General features: G+C 35.0%; 1 protein-coding gene across 1 annotated transcript in view; it reads right to left on the bottom strand.

Moving 5' to 3' along the window:
• LOC104083316 (sentrin-specific protease 6-like) overlaps window positions 1-22,844 on the bottom strand; it is a 50,521-nt gene that overhangs the window by 11,683 nt on the left and 15,994 nt on the right. Inside the window, 7 exon segments of the mRNA XM_009586755.1 lie at window positions 3,563-3,605; window positions 4,517-4,687; window positions 7,269-7,501; window positions 8,358-8,760; window positions 12,865-13,010; window positions 14,570-14,640; window positions 20,026-20,046. Coding sequence (XP_009585050.1) covers window positions 3,563-3,605; window positions 4,517-4,687; window positions 7,269-7,501; window positions 8,358-8,760; window positions 12,865-13,010; window positions 14,570-14,640; window positions 20,026-20,046 — 1,088 coding nt within the window.

The following is a 22,844-nucleotide window of genomic DNA, read 5'->3' as shown; positions in this document are numbered from 1 at the left end:
TTTTCCAATTTCCCCCTTGATTTTAACAAGAAATCAGTACGTGCTCATTAACTTTTAAGAAAGTTTTTAGAAGTTTAAAATTAACACATATCCAGGAAGTTATGTCTGTTAATATCTTAAAAGATGAACTGAACTCCACTGTCACCTTTCAGGAAAGTAATCAGAGAAACTGTTTTCTTCTCACCAACTTCAATCTAGTTTTTATTCCACAGAAAAAACAGCATTTCCAGTGATGACTTAAATTTGCAACTATTGCTATGACACATTTTACAATAGGTTTGTAAAACTTTCTTTGCAGATTTATCTTTGACCAACTTCCTGTATGAAAAATAACTTTAAAATGAAGAGGAGAATAAGCACATGCAGAGAAACGATCTGATTGCCTGAAGAAAATAAGGTATCACTCTCAATTTACTATCAAAGAGAAATGTCAGCAAAATAGTAAATTTTTAACACTACATCTGATGCTGCCAGTGCCAATGTTGACTATTTTATGGGTTTTATTGAATTATAAAAATGGAAGGAAAAAAGTGTGAAGTCAAAGTTCTTCGAATTTGGTGAAAAGACCCAAAAGTTCAATGCCAGTAATTATTTCTAGATCAGAAAAATGGTTAATGGTAGTCACTTAAAGCTTTAGTTAGTGGCAGCTTCCACCATTCTACCACATGCTTGATGGTAGCCTCCACCAGAAAAACTATATCCCCTTACATAGGGGGCAAAACATAGACAGAAGGAGAAATGAAGCCAACATAAAGTCCTTCTAATAAATAAAAATCAATGCATGGAGTCCATCTCCTCTTCCTTTCCGTGTAAAATGGAGGAGACACTGCAGGGAATTCCTGAAAAGACTAAGGCCTTTCTTAAGTTAAATTCTAGTAAATATTTCATGACCACTGAGATGGTGAGTAAAAATTAGTAAAATGGTTACCACATAAAGAGTTTAACTTGCATCACCCTGAATATAATTGCATAAAACCATATGATGAGAAAAAAAAAGACATAAAAGACATACCATTACTTTCTACCTTACTAGTATTAGTTATCAGAGGTTCTTACTATTATTGGAGGGAGTGTTTTTTTTTTTGGCACCCCTCGCCCCGCTTTTTTTTAAACTGTTTCCCTTATCCTTCTCTTGGCATTTAGCAGCCAATGTCCAGCAGCAGCCCTCTACATCCTCCCTTCTTGTTGGCAACTGAATTCACACCCCTGTGCCTGCCAGAAAGGAGTCTGCTGCTCATAAAGACAGGGCAAACAGCTACCCAAAGCAAAGCATCCACTGGCTGCAGGCCGGAAGTGGTGGCCACCACAGCTTCTGCAGCGCAAAACAGCTCTCCTTTGCTTCTAAATCTCCAATACCCCTGTCCCACTAGCAGGGGGAGAAGCAGCCCAGCTCTGAGTCAGGCTGCAGCAACAACATGCTTCCTTCAAACCAACTGGGCAACATTTACTGCTCAAACAATAGTTTGCCATCTCATCAGGAAAAGAGCAGCACAAATAGGCTATATGGATCTAACTAGCCCATCTCCTTGCACTGATTGTCCTTTATCTCCTTGGGGACTTACGTAGGAGAAAATGAAGCTAGTAACTAAATGAAGGTTTATAGATGACTCCCCTAGAGTCTTCCCTCCTTTATGTTTAAAACAAACAACAAAACAGCTTTCCGAGGCTACGCTGTAATACCACAGTCTCTATTGTAATATTTCAGTTTTCTTCTTCCCAAATGTACGCACTTTCCTTAATTCATTTCACCTAACTTCCCACTTTCAGAGGCAGACTGCAATAACGACAATCCCAACGTAAAACTGCATTCAACCCATTTAACTGAGGCATACAGGTCCTTCTAATGGTGTCTAGATAGAAGGTCCTTGCCAAAACACGAGCTAGTTGGTCTTTGGAGAAAACTCTGAACCCTTGTAACTGTGTTTGCACTGAGATGAAGCATAATGAATTTCATGTGAGAGGAAGACTGTCTACTCTTCAGATGAAAATTTAAATCATATTAATCCTTTTGCATTAAGACAGGCATCATAGAATACATTTCACCATAAACGCCTTAACCTGTGAACAGTATTTCCTGTAACACTGACATAATACAGACAATAGGACTTATCCATTAAAGTCAATATGAATAGTTTTTTATATGTTAGAAACAGAAAGCTGTTTCCTTGAAACACCAGTTGGGAGTTGCAGAAAACTGACAAGGAATGTGGAGAGAATTTTGAGAACTTGACATATATTTATACATGCAAAACCAAGCTCAAGGCAGGACAGGACTGCTGTTTCTACAGCTGTTCAAAGCATTTGCGTCTCCCTTAAAAAACATGACCATTGTAATTAATCTAAAGGAAAAAAAAAGAATTAGGTGTCATTTTTATTTCAAGACCCTTACTTGTATTAAAACAAGTCATGCTATGATTATGAAGTTGACAAAAATGGAGCTAGCTGGGAATACACCCATCTTCCTCCAGATGCAAAACTCAAAAAAAATGAAATGGAGAAGTTCTAAATGTTCCAGTAAACACAGCATTCAATGAGTTGCCATTTTTACGCTATTGAGGGATCAAGTCCCATGGAAATAATTTCATTATGCACCTGTTTCGACTAAAAAATGATAGACATTTTCTACAAATTTTACTAAGCTTTTTAGTGGTTTTTTTAAAATGCATTTAATGCATGAAAACTGGTAGTTTCTATACATCTACATTTTAGATGCAACAGAAACTTAAATACTTGACTGAGCAAATGCTACGTGTATCTTTACAGGTTGTGAGACACCTTTTTGCATATAATAATGACAAAATACAATAGTTCTCTTTTACAAATAACAAAAGGCAAAATTTGATAGGACTGCATCTTCATGGAAACTTAAGATTAACAAAAGGAGGCAAAGCTTCTTTTCAGGCCCAAAGCAAAACCCTACAAAAGAAAACAAAGGAAATAGAGCAATAGTTGTAAGCTCACCATTTCCTAAACTATGTCACTGTATTTCTTTCAGTAACATGAAATATACAACGTACAGGCTAGAGAAGAAAAAATTTTAAAGGGAGATATAGACAGGAAAGGTCCAAGACACCTGTGTGGTTTTTACTCTCTACTTACGCATCTGAAATAAAAGAACTAATAAAGTATTAAAAGGTTACAAGTTTTACGGGAGGTTACTCTTGCATATTGTTTTTGTTAATCATTTTCAAGACAACATTTGCCAGTCAACACCAGAATATCTACAGCTCTTCAACTAGGATGAAGGGGAAGCACTAATGACCCAGTTGCACGCACACCACAAATTGCTAATTCCTGCTATTTGTGAATTTTCTTTCTGTCAGTAGAAGGCAGAGAGAACGCAAAATCATTTTGTTTTTTATTCACCAAGCAGTTCAGGTCAAATCTATATTGTCAATTTTTTTTTCCTCTTATCTGACTACAGGCACCCAGTATAATTTATTACATACAAAAAAAACAGAATTGACATTTCATTATGATTCACCTGTTAATTCCTTTGACAAAATTACTTCATTCAAAATATATATATTGAGGATTAACATAAAATGAAAGAAGTACTCACCTTCTTGACTTTCTAGGCGTATTTTGATATAATCCAGGCAAAACTGTGGAAGACAACACAATAATAAGATTTCAATTCTTCTCCAAACCAAAATTGACTGAATGCTTTTTAACTCTTAGTAAACATATTTCAATTGACTAAGTACTTGAGTAATGAAAATTTTAAACTAAAAAAGTAAAATGGAATTTTTTTTTAAAAAACAAACTGTACATTTTAGCATAACTCAAGGAAGCAAGTATATTCTTTACTATTCAGTGTCTCTTTCAGTCATACTGACTGTTGAAACTTAAGATTTCTCCTAACTACTCTGTTTTCAAAAAGGTTTAAAATACTCTGAAAAATACCACAAATTATAGGGGAAAAAAATTTCTTTAAAACAGAATGTCATCCATCAGTATCAGTATTTAAGCAAATCAAACAATAGGGTTTTGCAGAGAGGTAGAAAGAACAAGTAACACCTCTCTGCTATTTATGTGGTTACCCCAGCAAGAAGTATGCATTTTATCTGGCTTACTGCATACAACTAACATTCAATGTCTCCTTGAAAGTCTCCATGTAACTTAGAAAGTTAACAAAAAAATATATTGTTCTATAGAAGCAAAATTATTCACTGCAGACATGCTTCTTCCTCCCACGCATCAATACCCATTTTTTGGTAATTGTTCCCTTCAGTTTTCTTAACAAATGCACGCTAATCCATAAGCGCCCCCCCAACTAAATAAACAGGGTTTCCAAGGGGTTTGCAGGCATGATGCTTCTGTTAAACACCAGAACTAGATCATATGCATTAGTACGTAATAGTAGTTCAGGATTCTTCGGGAATCACAGCCTCTGAAATTAGAGACAAATTTACTGTTCCACAGACAAAGGCAAAATATTATGTTGCTCAAGTATGAAAATAACAATGTCCATCAAAAACTGAAAGGAGATTTGTCAAATAACAAGTTTACTTACAATCACAGGTTCCACCACCATTCTTCGTAGCGTTCCTATTCGTATACTGCGACAGTTCAGAATGACACTTTCACAGGAATTTTGGTAATTTAGAGGTACAGCCTCGGTTACAAGCTCTTGAGAAATAACTTTACGACGTTTTATTGGAGTGTTAGACACAATGTTCCCAAACTGAAAAGTAATTTTCAAGGTTTCAGAATGTCTCACTAAGATTTATTGCTAAAACAAGCTTGTTAAAAACTAGTGACTAATAAATCTTTGGCTACTTTTCTGTTGGTCAACGGGATTACTTACTATAGCATCCACCTCAACCATGTACAGAAGGTAGAAATTTCCTAAAGGACTTTCTGGAACACCTGAAGATGATAACATTGCTAGATTCAAGAAAAAACCATAAGCTGACACTTGTAGACTTTTTTTTAACATTTCCACATAGAAGCAAGAACAAGAAGCAAAATAATGCTCTGAAATTGCCAAAACCAATTTAGTTTTTGTCATTTTGAAACACTGTGCAGCCCAGCAAAACAAGATTATTCTTAATATAACTTCCTTGTTTATTTATATAAAAACCACTAATACTGTAAAAGCACCACAATGGTGGTGGTTTTATTTTCTTTCGGTTTTTATTAGTCCAAGCTTTTGGTGACTGAAAACACTGAGTTATTATTGAAGTACAGCGCATCAACACATTAGCATGAGTAGAATCTTCAAGAAATATAAATAAGTAAGCCAAATCAAAATTCCTTAAAGCAACTCAACAGAACTATTAAGATGCTTTTAGGACAGATTCCAGGGTCAGAAGACTAAACACTGAAAGAAGGCCACGTGGAGTTTGGCTCCAGTTCAAGAAAGTCTCTAGATGCTGACTGGAGCTGTAATCTCAATGAAGTCTTCTGTTTACTAACAGAACAATCTTACAAAAACCTATTAAAATGAAAGAAAGCTGGCTGATAGCTGTCAGATTAATATATTTATTTGTTGTATTGTTTATATTGCTCTACTTTGTTGAAGGATTTTCTGTACACTAGTCTTTTCTTTGGTATTTATATTGTTTCATAAAGCTGTCCATTAATAAACATTCTTCTGGGTTACAAAATACAATTAAACCCCCACAGAAAAACATTTTAAGGGGTTCAACATTTCTATTAAGACTAAATCCCTACAATTATTTCAAAGTCCCTAAACACTGGCCATAATACAAATATATTTTTGGATGCTTCATTTAAATACAGTGGAAAAGGCAGAGATTCTAAATCCCTGTAATTAAAACATTTTCCTAGGACTCTTGTTGAAGACAGTTTTTCATTTTTGTCTGCCAGACTAGCTAAATATTATTAAATGCTCAAAACTCAAATCACAGGCAAACAGTAAGACAGTAAACAGTAAAGTGGTGCTATATTCAAGTAGCCTCTTCAGTAAAGAATTAATGAATATTTAGAGAGAAAAACAAATGAAGCAAGCTTCTTAAAGCTTCTTCTATCATATCTGACACAAACACTGTGATATCTGTAATTCTTGGTAGTTTCCCTGAATCAATGTAAAGTTTGTGTTAAATTTCACCAACAAAATTTCTGTTTCCCTTGTTTTCAAAAGCAAGCTCTTTTCTACTTTTGTCTAAAATATGCAGTTAATTTCCAATGTTACAACTGGTTCTTAAAGACTAGTGAACAGGAACATATGGATATACAAAGGAAACATTTGGGAGAGTTTCAGGAGTCTTAGACACCAGTGCCTTCACAATACAACACTTTCAATTAATCCAGCAATTAACTGAAATTAATTTCAATTTTGAAATTCAAAACTATTTATCATCCAAGTTTTTAGTCCCACAGCTTTATTGCAGGCTGGAGGTTCACAGCTTTATATTGATAGGGGTGACTAATTATACACCACATTATAAACATCCGTAATTTCACCAATTACAGCACTAGAATGTTGGCTTCTGAATCTCAATATAGCATGAAGGTTTTGGCATCATTAGTTTAGCATTCTAACTCAGAAAACACAAAGGATTTGAGACTGCAGGTGGAAATCTGATCAGATACTCTTGTTGAACCAAACTCACAATAGTGAAACTGGACAAGTAACCCAAGAATGGTTTTAATCAGCACTATTAATTCAACACCAGTTTCCATGGGGAATTTATTCTTCTTAATGGCTCACTATTGAGGTGGTTAAGTTTTTAACATACCGTGAAAGCTGTCCCCTTTGACAGCACTTAAGGAGTCTGCTCATGGTGCATTTTTTGTCTTTGTTTAACCAATTCTTGCGGTGGTACTCAACTAAAAAACAAAAGCCCCACCATGAAATCCTTAAAATAAGTGCTATTAATTGGGACAGTTGTCAAAGTATTTTAATTTAAAGGGGCACTATTGTTCCCAGCGTCTCTTTACACGTTTAACTTCGCCTGTCCAAAGACTTACCAGGCAACTGCTGGTACTGACATTCTTCTGCAAACTAAGTAGGCCCCTGAGTTTCATAGAGATACCCTGCCCAGTCTCAAAGAGTATACATTCAACACAGTAGCATCTATGTTAAAAGCATAATTCAAATCATTATGAACACTTGTAAAAATATAATGAACACATTTTCTTATGCTTCCAGTATTATGTAAGCAGAGATACTACTTGATGACCTGCTAAATAAGAAAAGCAATCAAATATAGTCAACTTCTGACAACACAAGACAAGCCTTTACATTTTCCATTCATGATTTGATTTTTGTTTTCTTTAAACAAAGCATTAAATAGTACCTGATCTTTCATTCTTGCTTTTCTTGGTAGTGTGACTGCAATTTCTGTATCTGTTGTTATACTACCTATTCTCTGTTCTATTCCACAACTGTTTTCCTTTAATGCTGCTTCCACCTTTCCTGTAGAAGGAGCTGGGGAGGAGCGGGCTGAATCTGCAGGACGAGGTGAAATGCTTTCCATTCTCCTAGTGCTGCCACTATCCTCATCATCATCATCATCACTAGACAAAACAACTAAACAGAAAATATTAAATTCTCAACCACTACATTTTTCTGTAACAGAAATTTCTTTTCAAGCAATGGCTTAAAAGTAATTTATGTAATTGTCCTGCAGTGCCAAAGAAAGTCCACATTTATCATTATATTATGCTTTTACTAATGTTTATTTGGAATCTGCTTACAGGCGCTCTCTCCCTCATTTTTTATTTCTCATAACTAACTATATAAAAAATGGGTATCATTAATCCACCTCTAGACACAGAAGTGAAGCCATACATTTCTTGGTTCAATCAAGAACTGACAGTGAAAAATACAGCTTAAGGAAAACTGACAAGAGAAATTATTACTTAAATTGTTCAAATCAGTAAGACAACATGGTCTAGTAAACAAAGCATCGAACTAGAAACATAATTTCCCAAATTCCAGTTCCTTCCTGCTTATAAGTTAATTTGAATTTACACAGAAGAAGCTCAAAAATTAACATTTTACAAATTATGAAATTTAAATAAATGGGAAAACTTGGATAGTGTTCAGATGTGTAGCTCAAAAGGAAGGGGGGCCGGAAATCAAAGACTGTCTTTCCCTTTGGGAGAATGAATTATAGAATTCTGCTAAGAACGCTTCTTTAAAAATTATAAAGTGTAAATCTTTAAAAAAAAAATCATGAAATAATTTTTGTTTTCCCCAATGTTCATCTTTCTTAGAGAGTACCTCACTATATGAAAAGGAAATTATAAGACGGTCTGTCCCTCTTCCCCAAGAACATAAAAATTCCATGCAAAATCAGTAATGTAAACCTGTAAGGACAGTTCCTTCATTATAAATATTTTGGGTTTCCAGTTTATGGCTACAGTCATAAAAAGGTACTTACTCGGATCATTTAGTTCAGATGGTCTTGTACTCCTCTGTCTTAAGCTTCCTGTAATTTTAGGATTTTTCGTCCCAGTTATAAGACCAACTTTTCCATTCTGTCGTAACATAGAATGTCCTACAACTTCATTACTCAGTAGAATATCCGTTGGACCTTTCCCAACAGCAGAACTATAAAACTTTTTTGTGTTGAACCCTGTACCTGAAGTTTTTTGCCCTGTTGAATTCTGATGTATTGAAGAACGTGATAAAGGTCCCACAGATTCACTTAACGTCACAGTTTGTCTGGAGACTCTTTGCAAATCCTTTAGAGAAGCACTTTCACAATGTCGGCATTTGGTCTGATTTTCATTTGCCCGCCCACAATTTGGGCAATCAGTAGAATAATCAATTTGTTCCAAAAGCTAGAGGGGACACACACACACACAAAAAAAAAATCAGTAACTGTATAAGTACAAAGATACCATTTCCAAATCTTGCATTTAATTTCTGTTCAGAATGAAGAATTGTAGCAATTACAGTAAGCACAGAAAGCAAACATTAAAATACAGTTTAAATTTTTTCATTTAAGAAAATGAAAAATATTCTAAGAGGAATAAATGTCATCTGTGGCAATTTCTAAAAAGTGATTAATGTTGGACAATTCTGATTTTCCTTCTTGCCTTTTTTATTTCCATATGTAAACGGTTCCACACTGTTCAGATATATATATATATATATCCATCAGCAAGAAGGTCCAGTTACATCACTTATGTAAAAATAGTTTCATTGGATGAAAATAAAGTAACCTAAGGATCCACAGAGCAATGCTAAAGAGGACTACAAGCAACCTCCTAGGTCATGAAGTTCATTTGTCCTCCCAAGATATCTTCTAACAGCCTGGGCAAAGCATGCAGAAAAATCACTTTTCAAAAAAGAGAGAGAGAGAGAAGAAAAAGAAAAGGAAATACATTGTTCTAGAATCTAGCATCTCAGAGAAGAAAGCAGGACTTGAGGAAAAGCAGTTCCCCAAACTTTGAAGAGGAAAGCAGGGGCTACAAAGGAAAATATATCCTATCACTGCAAAGAGAGAGATGTGTTTTGTTTCTCTCAAATGTACTAGGTCCCGCTTAATTACGTATCACAAGGGCAGAACTTGGACTTCTAAGTCTAAGGGATTCAATACTAACACATAAGCTACTGAATGTGTACTGAATATGGGACACCTCTAGAACTGAAATTTAGTGTATGTTATTGTCTCCTGGAGCACTGAGCTCAAATGACATAACCACTGTACTGTGAACTACTGAAGATAATAATTACCTACATCCCACCAAAAACTTCTTGAACCTATTTTCAAAACATGGCTATCACAATTTGCACCCCCCGCCCCCAGCCATGAACACTTTTCCAATAAAGAGGACTTCCTCAGGTGTGGGATCTTCAATCATTTTTAAAAACAAATGTAAAATCAAAAGTCATACAAGGAGAATATATTCTTTTCACAAATTTTCTGCAATTTAACAAAGCTACACATACCGTAGCGAAAAAGATGCAAAAAACCCCAGTGTATAAAATGCATCAGACCTTTAAAACCTGAGTGGTGGGATAAGATAGCAAGTGACATGAAAACCAGTGCTCAGTTACAGGATGTAGTTTTTGCAAAGATACAGCTAATCACATTGAAGAATTTCAATCAGACATTAAAATATTCAACAGAAGCTACCAATCGTACCTGAAGGATCTTAAGTATAGAATAACTGCACCCCTCTACCTCAACCACACACCAAAAATTTAAAACCAACTTCTTTTCCATGGTTTGAGAGCCTGCATCTTGATGGTAGGGGTAGCAGTGTTTAATTAAAAGGGGCATACCTCTTTTTCAGACTCTATTTTAAGAGAAATGACTACTTAAGTAGGTGAGTTCTACCTAAATGTGTCTGCCTTAAAACTTGTATAATACGGCATTTTTTTTAAACTTTGAAATCTGCAAAATAAAAACACTATATGCTCTACACAAATACTCTGCCCTATCTCTAAAAGTTTCAGAATCCAAAGCTGTTGTTGCTTTTCAGCTTTTTTTTTATTAAGCACGTATGAAGCAGAAAATCCTCCTTCCTTTAAAAATTATGTACATTTTTAACAACTAGAAAGTGCAACCTGTTATATATCGTCTAGCAAGATGAAAACCATTTGCACTTTGCCTGACAAGCAGCTGGTTATGCCTGCAATTCCTCTGGCATAAAACCACAACCAACACTTTTGAATTGTTCAAAGGTTCCATAAACCTCCAATCGATCATCTGCACACTTTGGCAACTCATGACTCATGAAAACACATATGGTTCGTGACAAATGCATAAATCACTCTGCTAAATCCGTTTACTGTAATAAAGGATAAAACTCTTAACCCATTTAAAAAAGAAAATAAAACCAAGAGTTGTGCTCTTGAATTTGGTTGCAGCAAGATCTGTTCTATATCCAGAAGGTGGATCCACAAATGATACAGTCTTACAGGATCTTAACTATCCTGTAGGACTGGAGTGAAGGTTCATCTAGCCCTGTGCTGTGCTTTCAACAGTGGCCAGTGGTAGATGGTTAGGAGCACAGAGTAAGGACATATCCTCCTTACTTGATGTCATTACCAATTTAGACATTTCCTGAATCAGTGGTTGAATTTCAATCAACCTGTTTAATTATGATGCAGCCTCACAAATTTTATCAATCCCTTTTTGAAATCTCATAATACATCGTGTGAAAAATACAGGGGTTTCGCCTTTTTTAAGCTTACTGCTTAACAGTTTTACCACAGGCACTCAGCTCTCGTGTCTGAGAAAAAGTAACTGGTTTCCATTCATGACTGTTGGTGTTCTCAACTTTATAGACTTCTCAGATATGCATGGGAAAAAGTACCAGATGTAATTATTAAATACCGTTTACAAGTGCAATCTGGCTTTGGAAATGAAATCACGCCCCTAGAACAACGTAATTGAGTCTGCCACTTTTTTATCGGGGAGACAGAGAACAGCTTGTTTTAGCAATGTGGTCAGCTACATGCAGCCTGGCTCAAGGACACTAAGCTGCTGATGCTCCTACACGCAGCTCCAGCCCCCACTTTCCACATGTATACAATGCAGGAAGTAGTTCTGGAAGTCAATACCATGGCTTTGTAATAGGGAGGAATATGCTGAAAGCACACCTCGCTTCTACATGTACACAGAGTCTTCCAGTTAGAGCTAGGAGTTACTGCAAATGGCCTACACAGGTCGCAATCCAGTCACAAATAATGAGGCTGCTCTCCTTCCTCTCATGCTAATCCACGTAATTTGTAAGGAGAAAACTCTGTGCATTAAAAGATGACATTTGTTAGATCTTCAGACTGAAGATTATTTTATCAAGGCAGTTACAAGATTCCATTTATTTTTAAATTGTTTTCTTCCATGACCATTTCAATCTAGAAGACTGTTTTGTCCTTTACCTGACAGGACATAAGAAATTAATATTTTACTTTTTTAAACAAACATAAACAAAGTCATCGATGTAACAATTAAAAAAAAACCCACAGAACTGTAATGTCTTTTGGTTTTTTTTTTTAACTGCTTTGTTACTTCATTACTTAGCTTTTATAGTTCATATCTATATAGATATCATATGTAGATCAAAGACTCAGCTATTAAAATTTCCAAGTAACATCATATTAATTAACTAAATATATAATAGAAATGCCTAAGAGTAGTTTCATCCTAACAAAGAAATACAGTCTGACTTACTTTCTAATACACAGGAGCAAACACAAGCTGATTATATATAATAATCACAGATCTACTTTTTTTTTTTTGTTAACCAAGATCTCCTTACAGGAAGTTTTGCTTTGATAGTCATACAGTGTGACCTGTATGTGGGCATTATGAATGTTCCATAGTAACCTGGGAAGATGATAAGAAATACGGAGAGCATTACAGGAATTTCCGAAATATCTTACATCTGATATTCAGAAAAGTTACAGACAAAACATCCTGGTTCACTGCATCTAGACCAGAGAATGCCATTTGGATACCTGTGCTAGTTTCACTGAGAAAGAGAGCAACTTTGTAAGAAGTACTTGCATCTTTGCAGTACCTCTGTCTTTATCATTATAATGAGTACAGAAAATCATGACAATTTAAAAAAAAAAAAAAAAAATTGTCAAAGAGTAAAATATTGTTCCTCTATTTCACACACAGCAAACCAAAATTATCAGTTTCTGGTTTATTGATCAGCCAATCAATTTAAACACAGGTTCTTTTGCTTCCCAGTGCAGCACCTGTTTGTTCAAATCAGAAAGTAAGTATTTCATAGCTAGTATCAATATTAACACTTAAATATCTCTATCATTATTACTTTTTTTAAAATTTAATTATGTAAATCTTTCTCCCAACTCTAAGGACTTTTAGAATATCAATTTATTTTACAACTGAATGCCTGTTTTTAAAATATGCATCAACTTTTAAAGTTAAACAGAAGTTTACATGTTTTTAAAATCTAACCCACCTTTAATTGGGTTAAGCATTTTTTTGTAGCAGAAGATAGAGTTAAGTCAGATTGATAGGAATTGCAGTGACGTTTCTGTTGCACTTTTCTCTTAATTTCAGATTCTGATTCTGATTCCGACTCTTCTGTGTTTTCCATTATACTGTCTAGGAGGGAAAAAATGCAAAAATGTTAATAAATGTCTACTCATATGCTGTTAAAATTATGATCAATTTATTTCTTCACATACACTAACTTGAACTAAACATGAAAACCTTTTTAAACACCCAACGAACCACACTCCTTCAAGTGTCTCATGATTTGTTGTATGAATAAGAAAAAATTCCCCAAAGTAACTTTGAAAATATTGTTTTATTAATACTATTTCAGTGTTTCTCGGTGACAATTTGTAGCTTAATACCTTTGGAGGAGGCTTTGGACTTGAAAATCTATACTAACTTCACAACAACTACAATGCAGCATCCGCTACCAAAAGTAAGAGGGGATCTGGCTAGATTATGCTGATGGTAATTTTCACTAAAGGACTGCTGGTGAACACATTAAGAATAATTGGAAATGTTCTGTGTAATTAGGATTTATTCCTTCAATACAAGACTGAGCAGTGCAGTGAACTATGCTGCCATATCCTGTTTTATATTGAGGCATTCATTTAAATACTGGAAGCGTATAGGAACAAAGAAATCCATAACCTACTTAAACTAACAATGTACAGGCGAGATTTCCTTTTAAGAAGTGCAGTATGTTGTAGAAGAGTGCCTTAATTCAGTTTAATATTAAAGTGCTATTTACACTCCCTAGTTTAATTTCAGTCTCCATACTGGAACTTTTTTAAGTCTGCATTTTTTTTAACAGATATGAACATGATTTCAATATACATATTGATAGTCTCACAAACATCCTACTATTAGAAGACATCTCAAAACTAAAGAATGACTTGTTTTCAAAAAAGAAACAATAAGTGGGTTTTTCCTAAGTTAACTTACTTTTGTGTAGAATCGATGAAGTTCTACTTAACATTAGCCTAAAAAGGCACAGCAGAATAGCTGGCCAGCGTAGATGGCCAAGCAGCTGAATAGCAGGTTTACAGACTGTATCTGTACTGACAAAGCTCAACCAAACACAGTGATTTTTCTTTTCCGGTATCACAATTTCTACACCTCAAAGCAAATTATACTGTCTCTCTTGCCTTCTCCATCAATGGCCCCTAACAAATAATATAAGAGCATATTTCAGTTGAGCTACAGGGCAGTGCTGATGCTGGCTCTTCTACTCACTACCTCAGTGCCTGAATATACTTCATAACAAGTTTTATTTACCATGTTATATTTTGCACATACTAACAGTACTACAGAAGTTCCTCGTCAATAATTCAAGAACAAGGCTGGGGCTTGGGCTCGGACTAGATCTCCAGAGATCTATTCCAACTCCAACAGCTCTATGATTCTGAATTTTCCCAATTTCAGTTGTTTTTAAAATAACTGATTTAAAATGAATTATAACATGACTGAACAGGTTGCAGAAATCTGTCAAAAAGGGCAAAATCCTCCCTTCATGCACAAACTTGTATAAATCTAGAATAACGTGACATAAGGATATAAATAGATATACTAAAAGTTACACAAAGTTTGGCAACATACCCGCCCAAAGCAGGTATTAAAAAAAATTATTCTGCTTAAAAGAAATGAGAACTCTAAACATAACTTACCCACTCCTTGAGACCGTGGTAACCTAATGTGGTCTGCTTCTACTTTCTGAAGCTGAGGGGGGTATTCTTTTCTGGAAAATAAATTAGATATACAGTTGTTCTTTTGACAGACACCATTGTAATTTAGCTGCAATCGTATGTGAACAAAATAAACCTGAAATGTATCTGAAAGCTATGAATAAGTAACTTCTCCTATTACATGCTATTTCTATACTTAAAAAAATATTAGCAGAATGCTAGGAACAGCTACAGTAAAGGTCTTAGAACTGTTTCTGATCTAAATCCCCTTTGACAGTAATCAATAGTTCAGGAGTCTCTCACTTTCAGACTCAAGTCTTCAAAGACTGAAGCCTGCATCTCCTTCTCCTTATTCATGAAGTACAAGACAGATACTTCTAAAATCCAAAACCAGAATCAACTATTCTTTTAATATTGAAGTAGATTCCACAAGTTCCACAACTTAAAAAACAGGAAGAGAAGATGCAAAACAGGGAAAAGAGATCTGATGTTAAAAATTATTGTGGCCAAAAAATAAAAAGAACAAGACAGGAGAAGACATAGATCCTATACATTTGTTTTAAAAATACGATAATATAGACAAATTAGTGGCGAATAAAATTTTTGTTGGTATAATTTGCATAATATACATATCACATATTTTTGTGCAAATTAATGCAATATAAAACATTATAGTAAGATTTTTTTGAGTCTCCTGAAAGGTATTTTCAGTTTACACTTAAGCATGTCAAATCATGCTACTACTAAATTAAGATTCCTGAAGCTCACTGCATCTCAGTTACTGTTTGTGGCAGTTCTCTTTCTCAGCTGCTCTGCAGCTGTAGATTACTGTTCCTCTTATAGCAGGCACCTGAAACACAGGAGGCCTTGCCAAAAACTTCAGCAGAAACTGTTTTTATTGGCAAGTTAAGCCAGTGCACTGGGCTGCAAATGGGTCACACACATCCCATACTGCTACCTCTGATTACAATGACATTAATCAACAGCAAGGGGGCAAAGAAAACAGCTGTAGGCAGTAACATCTCAAATTAACAGCCAAATTTTCAGGACCCACCTGACAAAAATTTGGCTATAGCAGAAGCAGACTTCAGCACTAGGCATAAGTTTTTATTTCTTGCAGCACAGCATTTCCTAATGCATCAAATTATAAAACCTTTGAATTTTTTCCATTTCTAGGTAATATTTCTCAGGGTTTTCCCATATTTTATTATTAACTAACATCTTTGGAACAAGATTAATCTACAATGCCCTTTGGAATACTCCTTACCAAATCTGGCCTTTTAAATGTATTAGCCCACTACTAAACACAAACAGGTTTTATTTGTGTTGAGGGGCTACAGCGTAAAGGAAAACTTGGACGGAAAGAAGGATTGATAAACAAGCATGGCTGGATTGCAACACAAAACGTAGAGATGCCACAGTACTTTACCATGAATGCCCACAAGCACATCACAGATGACAGACTAAGTAGTTTATTTGTTACTGATTGTGTCAAACATGTTTCTGAAACAATCCCGCTCCCCCCATAAGTTTTTTTTAATGCCCGCACACACAAAAACTGAACCAAAATCAGAAACTCGACATGAATATTTGTTCATAAATTGTGTATGATTTTTTTCTGAACATTTTCTTTAAAAATTCAAATCACGAGGGATTACTTTAAAGGCAGAATTGGTGGAAATATAAGGCAGAGCTCAAGCTAATCATTACATAATGAGAAGGTGTTACTATCAAAACCAATGATAATGACATTGTAAACAATACAAAAAACCCTGTAACATCATTATAGGAGATTATTTAAGAGAAACAAATATTGAAACTATTTGACATTTAATTGAAAGCAATGAAAACAATACAGTAGATTTAGAATACTAAAATTTTTTTAAAAAAATAGTTTGACAATTCAAGGTCTCTGGACATTTTAAAGTTATGATTTTCTTCTAAAAATCGTACAGGGTTGTATTACATTTTTAACATGCAACATATATTTATCTTTTTAAGATGATGAATTCATCATTTACCATATATTGCTAAATAATTTTTTGACAATAAATTGGAATACAGCAGCATTAGTTACCCTTATCTGAATTTTGTGTTATCAGCATAGATGTGATACTTTTTAAATGACCAACCACTTGCAAGAATATGCAAGGGCCAGCAGAAAATTAGTATCTTTCTTCTCCCACAATGTAAGACACTTACTCATATGCTCACAATGAACCAGTAACACCCAAACCCAAGTTACGAAAAACAGCTCCAAGCCAACTGAGGGTTCCCAACACAGCTTTACTTGGTCAGCGAATCAAGGTCAGGTTTGAAGTTGCTTTGAGTTAGAAACAAAAACTAAGACAATTTTAAACTACTTAATTGTAGATTTCATCTGAAAAAAATGCTTTCTTGGAGACAGTAACAGCCCTCTCACAAGAGGGCAGCAACCTGAAGCACCTCCTACTAGTTTCCTGTCCTGAAAAACCCCCACACAAACAAAAAGGCCGAGTCCACCACCACAAAGTTTTTACAGATGACAAAACGAAGCCCCTCCCCTCAGCACGATGTTTGTTGCCATTTGAACAGCTGCAGATCCATTGATACCTTCTCCAGCAGAGTACTTAGTACACTGAGCGGTTTAATTGCATGTGAGTGCAGAAACAGAATGGAAACTATAGTTGTTTTTCTTAAGTTGAACATGACACCTATCTTTAAAAGGACTATTTGGAAAAGAAAAGAATTCTTATAAGAGATTAAAAAACATAAAACACTTCAAATGCCTTCTTGCTGTTAAATCTTAACTTAAACCCCGTTTCAAAAGGAATAAATGAGAGATCAAACAACTAAACAGATCAATATGCAAAACTATCTACATACTGTGTTTAATAGAAAAAACAAGAAATACAATATTGATTGCTGTTCCTGCCATCCTAGCAAATGTTAAAAATACACACATTTTTTTTTGCTTTAGGTTTCCTAAAAATATTTCTTACGAGATTTAGATTTTGCTTGAAGAACAAAGCTCCATGCTCAAGAGATTAAATCATTTTAGGCATCTCACTTATCTCATCCATTATAAGCAGTTATGATTTTAATACCTTTATAAGTACAAGGGAGGTAGACCAGTAGTTGATAAAAGCAACCTCAAAGTAGTAAAGCATCAAACAGCAAAACATTAGTTACAAGACCAAGAAAGATCAGGCTCTTCCTGCAACAGACATGACAAAAATACCGAAGTAGTCTGGACTGTGGAGAGTCCTGAACTTTTGACACATCTTAACAGCTAAATGCTATAGCATTCTTGACTAAACATGTTTTGCCCAGACAGAACAGTGTCACTGATTTAGTATTTTCAGCACACATTCAAGACTACTGCCATATTCCTTTCCTGATGGAACTGGACCTTACTATCTTTACCTTGAGCTGGTAGACAGACCTCTGTGACACCCTCCAGCCAAAGTGGAATTTTCATATTAAAATTTCTTCTCTAGGGGGGGAAAAAAAAGGCGGGGGGGGGAAGGGGGAACGCATAGGATGGGGACAATTTCTGTCTATGCCAGAAAGGAATAAACCTAAAGAAACATCTGGATCAGGGAATTTAGGATACAGTGCTGTCTTAGATCAGAGCTTTCAAAACTACCCACGATCTGGTATAAGCCACATCAAAAATACCATGTATGTGCAAGGCTGCACCAACTCCTAACAGTCTTTCTTCACTCTGCCTCTGTATACTGCTCCTTGGAAGTATACCACTGCAGGCAGGGTGTTGGTTTCTACATCATTACACAAAAACAGAGTAAAGCATGATAAGATAGGAAGCACCAAGCTGCTGAGGTGAGATGTACCTTCAGTGTGTCTTATAGGAAGAGCAGAGTACAAAAGTCAACGACTGAAAGAGAGAAGCAGCAGCACAGGGAGTTGGGTTTTTAGTATGCAGGTCAATAGCCCCATTTGGCCCAGAAAGTCAGGAGCTGCAGCTACACTTATCATGATGGTAATGATTAAAACTAAATTTAGCAGCTCCTGCCTAAATCATCTTCCCCTGCTAGGCCAGCAACAAAAAGCAGGGAAGGAAAAAAGAACATACTGTATTGGATTATGATACTTGGATATAGTATGGTATAAAACCTAAGTAAAAGCAACCTCAAGAAGCAGTAAAGCATCAAACAGCAAAACATTAATTACAAGACCAAGAAAGATCAGGCTCTTCCTGCAACAGACATGACAAAAATACTGAAGTAGTCTGGACTCTAGAGAGTCCTGAACTATAGTATGGTACTTGAATATAGTACTGGGTTATGAAGCAGCAGGTGTCCCCAAGGGAAAACTAAGATTACCAGCATGCAACTCAACCATAGTCTTTCTACGACATACACTACCAAATTAAAAACATTAATAGCTGAATGGTTAACTAATAACATAAATGCAGCACAAAGAAAAACAGGAAAAAAATACATGAACTCAACGCCCAGGCAGCGAGAGGATGATCAAATCTTTTCTGAGCGGGCCAAAACTAACTGGTGAGTATCTCTCTGATTATTTCTTTTAAGAAATAACAAAAGGAAGTAAAACAGAAAGGCTTGATTTTACTACTGAATTTGAAATAAATCTAGAAAATCCTGAATTCACAAAGAACAGACCTACACTAGATTTCTGTGTTATTTATATCATTATTGGTTAAACATTATATACACTGTTTAAACAATTCAACCTGATATCAAGCATATACTGCCAAAACCACCTACATAGACCGGATATTTACAAAAACTCAATAAATTCCTTACTATCAACAAAACATTTACACTAACATATAAACTTAAGCTATATAGAAAGAAAAAGATATGTATGGTATTTCATATTGCTAACAAAATATTAAAAGCAGTAAAAGAGAAGCAAAATGAGTGAGAATTAAGCTTTACAGTGTGCCTGGTTTTGCTATACATTTGCTGTTAAATGCTTTAACGTCCACACTTCATCAACAGAATGTACACAGTAATGCAACAAAAACCTTTAATGCTATTCAAACCAAGCTGAGATGACAGAGTGAAAGCTGTTAAACACCCTACTAAGATATGCTTCAGAACACTTCTATTACACAAAGTTTGTTGCTCTACAAAAAGAATTAGCAGTGAGTTCTTAAATTCTAGAAAAAGTTAAAATTTATCTATTTTCACATTGGATATATAAATAGAGAGAAATTTCCAGTGGAAATGTACCCAAAGTTCATGGCATTAACATGGCATTATTTAGAGAGGGATGCGAAGGTCCTTTATTGGTAAAAGGGAGTAGGTGAACCACAAAAAACAGAACAAAAACAACCAACCCCCCTCACAAATGAGCAGATATGATTGACTGGACTGAATATTCTTTAACTAGCATTCATAAAGCACTCATTCAGTTAATTTTCTTAATGCTCATTGCCATGCTCATTTTATCAACAGTAAGCTTACCTTTCCTTTCGGTCCAGATTGCTTAAAATATGAAAAAAGAAAAAAAAACATAAGATGCAAAGCCCCACATGTGTTGCACATCACTACATTCAAAAGTTATTAAATATAAACTATAACTGTTTCATTGCTTCTTGCACTCACTGGACTAGTTTTCAAATGAGCTTTATTATTTTTCACAGCATTTTTGTAACAGTAATTATAAATGCATAAACAAATGTTACTTCACAAACAGCAACAGTCAGTGGTCTAAATACTACATTGTCTTGCCTCTTTTTCAACGTGTAAAATTTGATTAATTCTGAATTCAACCTGGTCATCTCACTTCATTCATTGCAATGTAGAACCTGACATGACAGAATCCTAATATACAAATTAAAATCAAGCCTCATTTCTAATCCCTGATCGCCATGCAAAAGAAGACAAAACAAACGTACATAACAACTTGTTTCCAACTATTCAAAAAAAATATTTAAGTGTTTAAACTGAGAAAAAAAAAATTCAGAAAGCACTACTTAAATATTTAGGAGAGCACATGCAATCAGCTACTGGATAGAGAAGGATAAACATAAGCAACCAGCCTCCTGAGGTTTTGGCTAAAAAGAATCTCCAAAAATATTTAAGAATTAGGGCCACTAGTTTCAGAAATGTCTCCTTTAACATCAGTGAACGTAGCTGGTGCTCACAACTCAGGTCGTTTGTATACCAGGACCGATATAAAAATAGATCTAACTAAGCACAGCACGAAGACAACTTGAAAACAGTATCTTTACCTCTCCTGCCTTTTCAAAACTTGCAATATGGAATGCTGTAAGCTTTTAATCTATGTGGCTGTTCCTCCCAAATATCAAAAGCCTAACAAACTTCTGTTGTACATACATTACACTAACACTATTCTAAAACAGAACAAATTAAAACTGTTTCCTGTTTTATTTCAGTCATATTAAACAGAGTAATGATACTACAGAGTAATATAAACTCATTCTCCTTTCCTTTTCACAAACAGAACACTCAAGAATAGAGCAAACTCTCTCTAACTCTCTGTTACCCAGAGGAACAGCAGGATTGAAAGTAAACCAGGTAAGAAGGTAATCCTGATAATCCTACAGAATGCAGTATTAAATCATATTCAATCTCCACAGGGCTCTAGGAAGAGAGTAAAAGGAATTCAAAACTGAATGTGACCACTGTAACTTAGACTGGGCTGGGGGTAATCAGCCAATGCTGCATGAAAGTGGGGAAAAATTGCTTCCAACTGGAGCTAGCCTTTACAAACAATAAACACTGTTTTTGTGCAGGTCACATCTGAGTTTATAAATCCAGTCAGATCCAAACCATGTCCGTATGGAGCCATATCCAGTATCTTTGTATCCTTGGCACAGTTAATATGTAACTTGGAGTAACTGCTTACAGGCGCTGTTAAAAATTGTAAATTTTAATGCTAAGGAAACTTAAAGGCAGGAAAAAATTTCCAGAATGCCTGACACTGTACACTGTCATTACGTTAAATGCCTCACCTGCTTGTTTTAAAATTCCATATTAATATAATGCATTTAAAAGAATTCTCACTTTTACATCTCGGAGGAGATTACAAAATGAGAATCCAGAACAGATCCAAGAGCAGCGTCCCTACAAATTGCTTCATGCAGCTCCTGCATAAGATTTGTTAGATATGCTGTACATACATGCTATTCCAATGCCAAGTCTTAGGGAACAGTCAGTCAATAGCATAAGATAGAACTATGCATCCGTTAAATGAAGCAAAATAGTCTGAACCAACTACAACACTAAGCTAAGCTATATCTGAAAATCTGTTGTATCAGAAGTGAACAAATTTTAATTTCATCCCCAGATTCCACTGGAAAAAACATGAATAATATTTATAAAAATATTATTTTGAAATGCCCAATTTTGTTGAACTGGAAACTTATATTTTAAATATGAGTGCAACAGATACTCAGCCAGAATTTAAATTAACATGCATGTGCAAAAAAGTTGGAGAAAGAGATGAGAAGTACAGTATACATCACAAGCTCTGAATGCAACTTGATAAGGATCACAACTGAGTTTCATAATTAGCTTCCCCCACGTGACACCATCCCCACCCAAAGAATCCAGTATAAATAACAGAATCTGTAACGTCAGTGCCAGAGACTCAATCTGCTCAGAACTAATTTAATCATGTTTTTATTTTTGGTTATCCTTTCAATAATCCACTACAGATTTAATAACAATATATAAGGTTAGTTAAAACTATTTTCCCCATGTTGTTACCAATCACCATACCATAAAACAATTCTACAAATGCAAACAATGTAGTAAAAGAACACAATTTTGTGTTGCCTGTAAATTAGTATAGGAAAAAAACCCCAACATCTTAGAACTCAATTTCCATGCTACCAGCTTTTCTTTGTCTGGATATATACCTACAATTTTATTCTTGGTTTGCCACCCACATTTTCTGCATATACTCCTTTCTGAGGAGGCACCATTAGAATTTACTTTTAAACTCAACTACTGCCTAAGGTCAGTAAAAACTAGCAAAAAAAGAGATAAAAAAATTCCCACACAACTAAAAATACATGACCAAAACAATTACCCACTTTATATGCACTGGAATTTTGTATTATGAACAGTTTTAAATAGTCCTATTTTACTTATATTTTTTCTAAGAACTACTGTCTTCTCATTCATAAACCTACATTTTCCATATCAAGTAGCCTTGAGATCCCTCTTATTTTTTAATTAAAAAAAAAAACCAGTATGACAGGAGCCCATGTTCTACTAATTTTCAGTCCTCTAACTGAGAAACAGATTTAGAA

The sequence above is a fragment of the Fulmarus glacialis genome, unplaced genomic scaffold (assembly GCF_000690835.1).
Source record: "Fulmarus glacialis isolate BGI_N327 unplaced genomic scaffold, ASM69083v1 scaffold39401, whole genome shotgun sequence".
Classification (NCBI taxonomy): Eukaryota; Metazoa; Chordata; class Aves; order Procellariiformes; family Procellariidae; genus Fulmarus; species Fulmarus glacialis.
The sequence above is the reverse complement of the archived record's forward strand: the minus strand, read 5'-3'. Positions and strand labels throughout refer to the sequence as shown.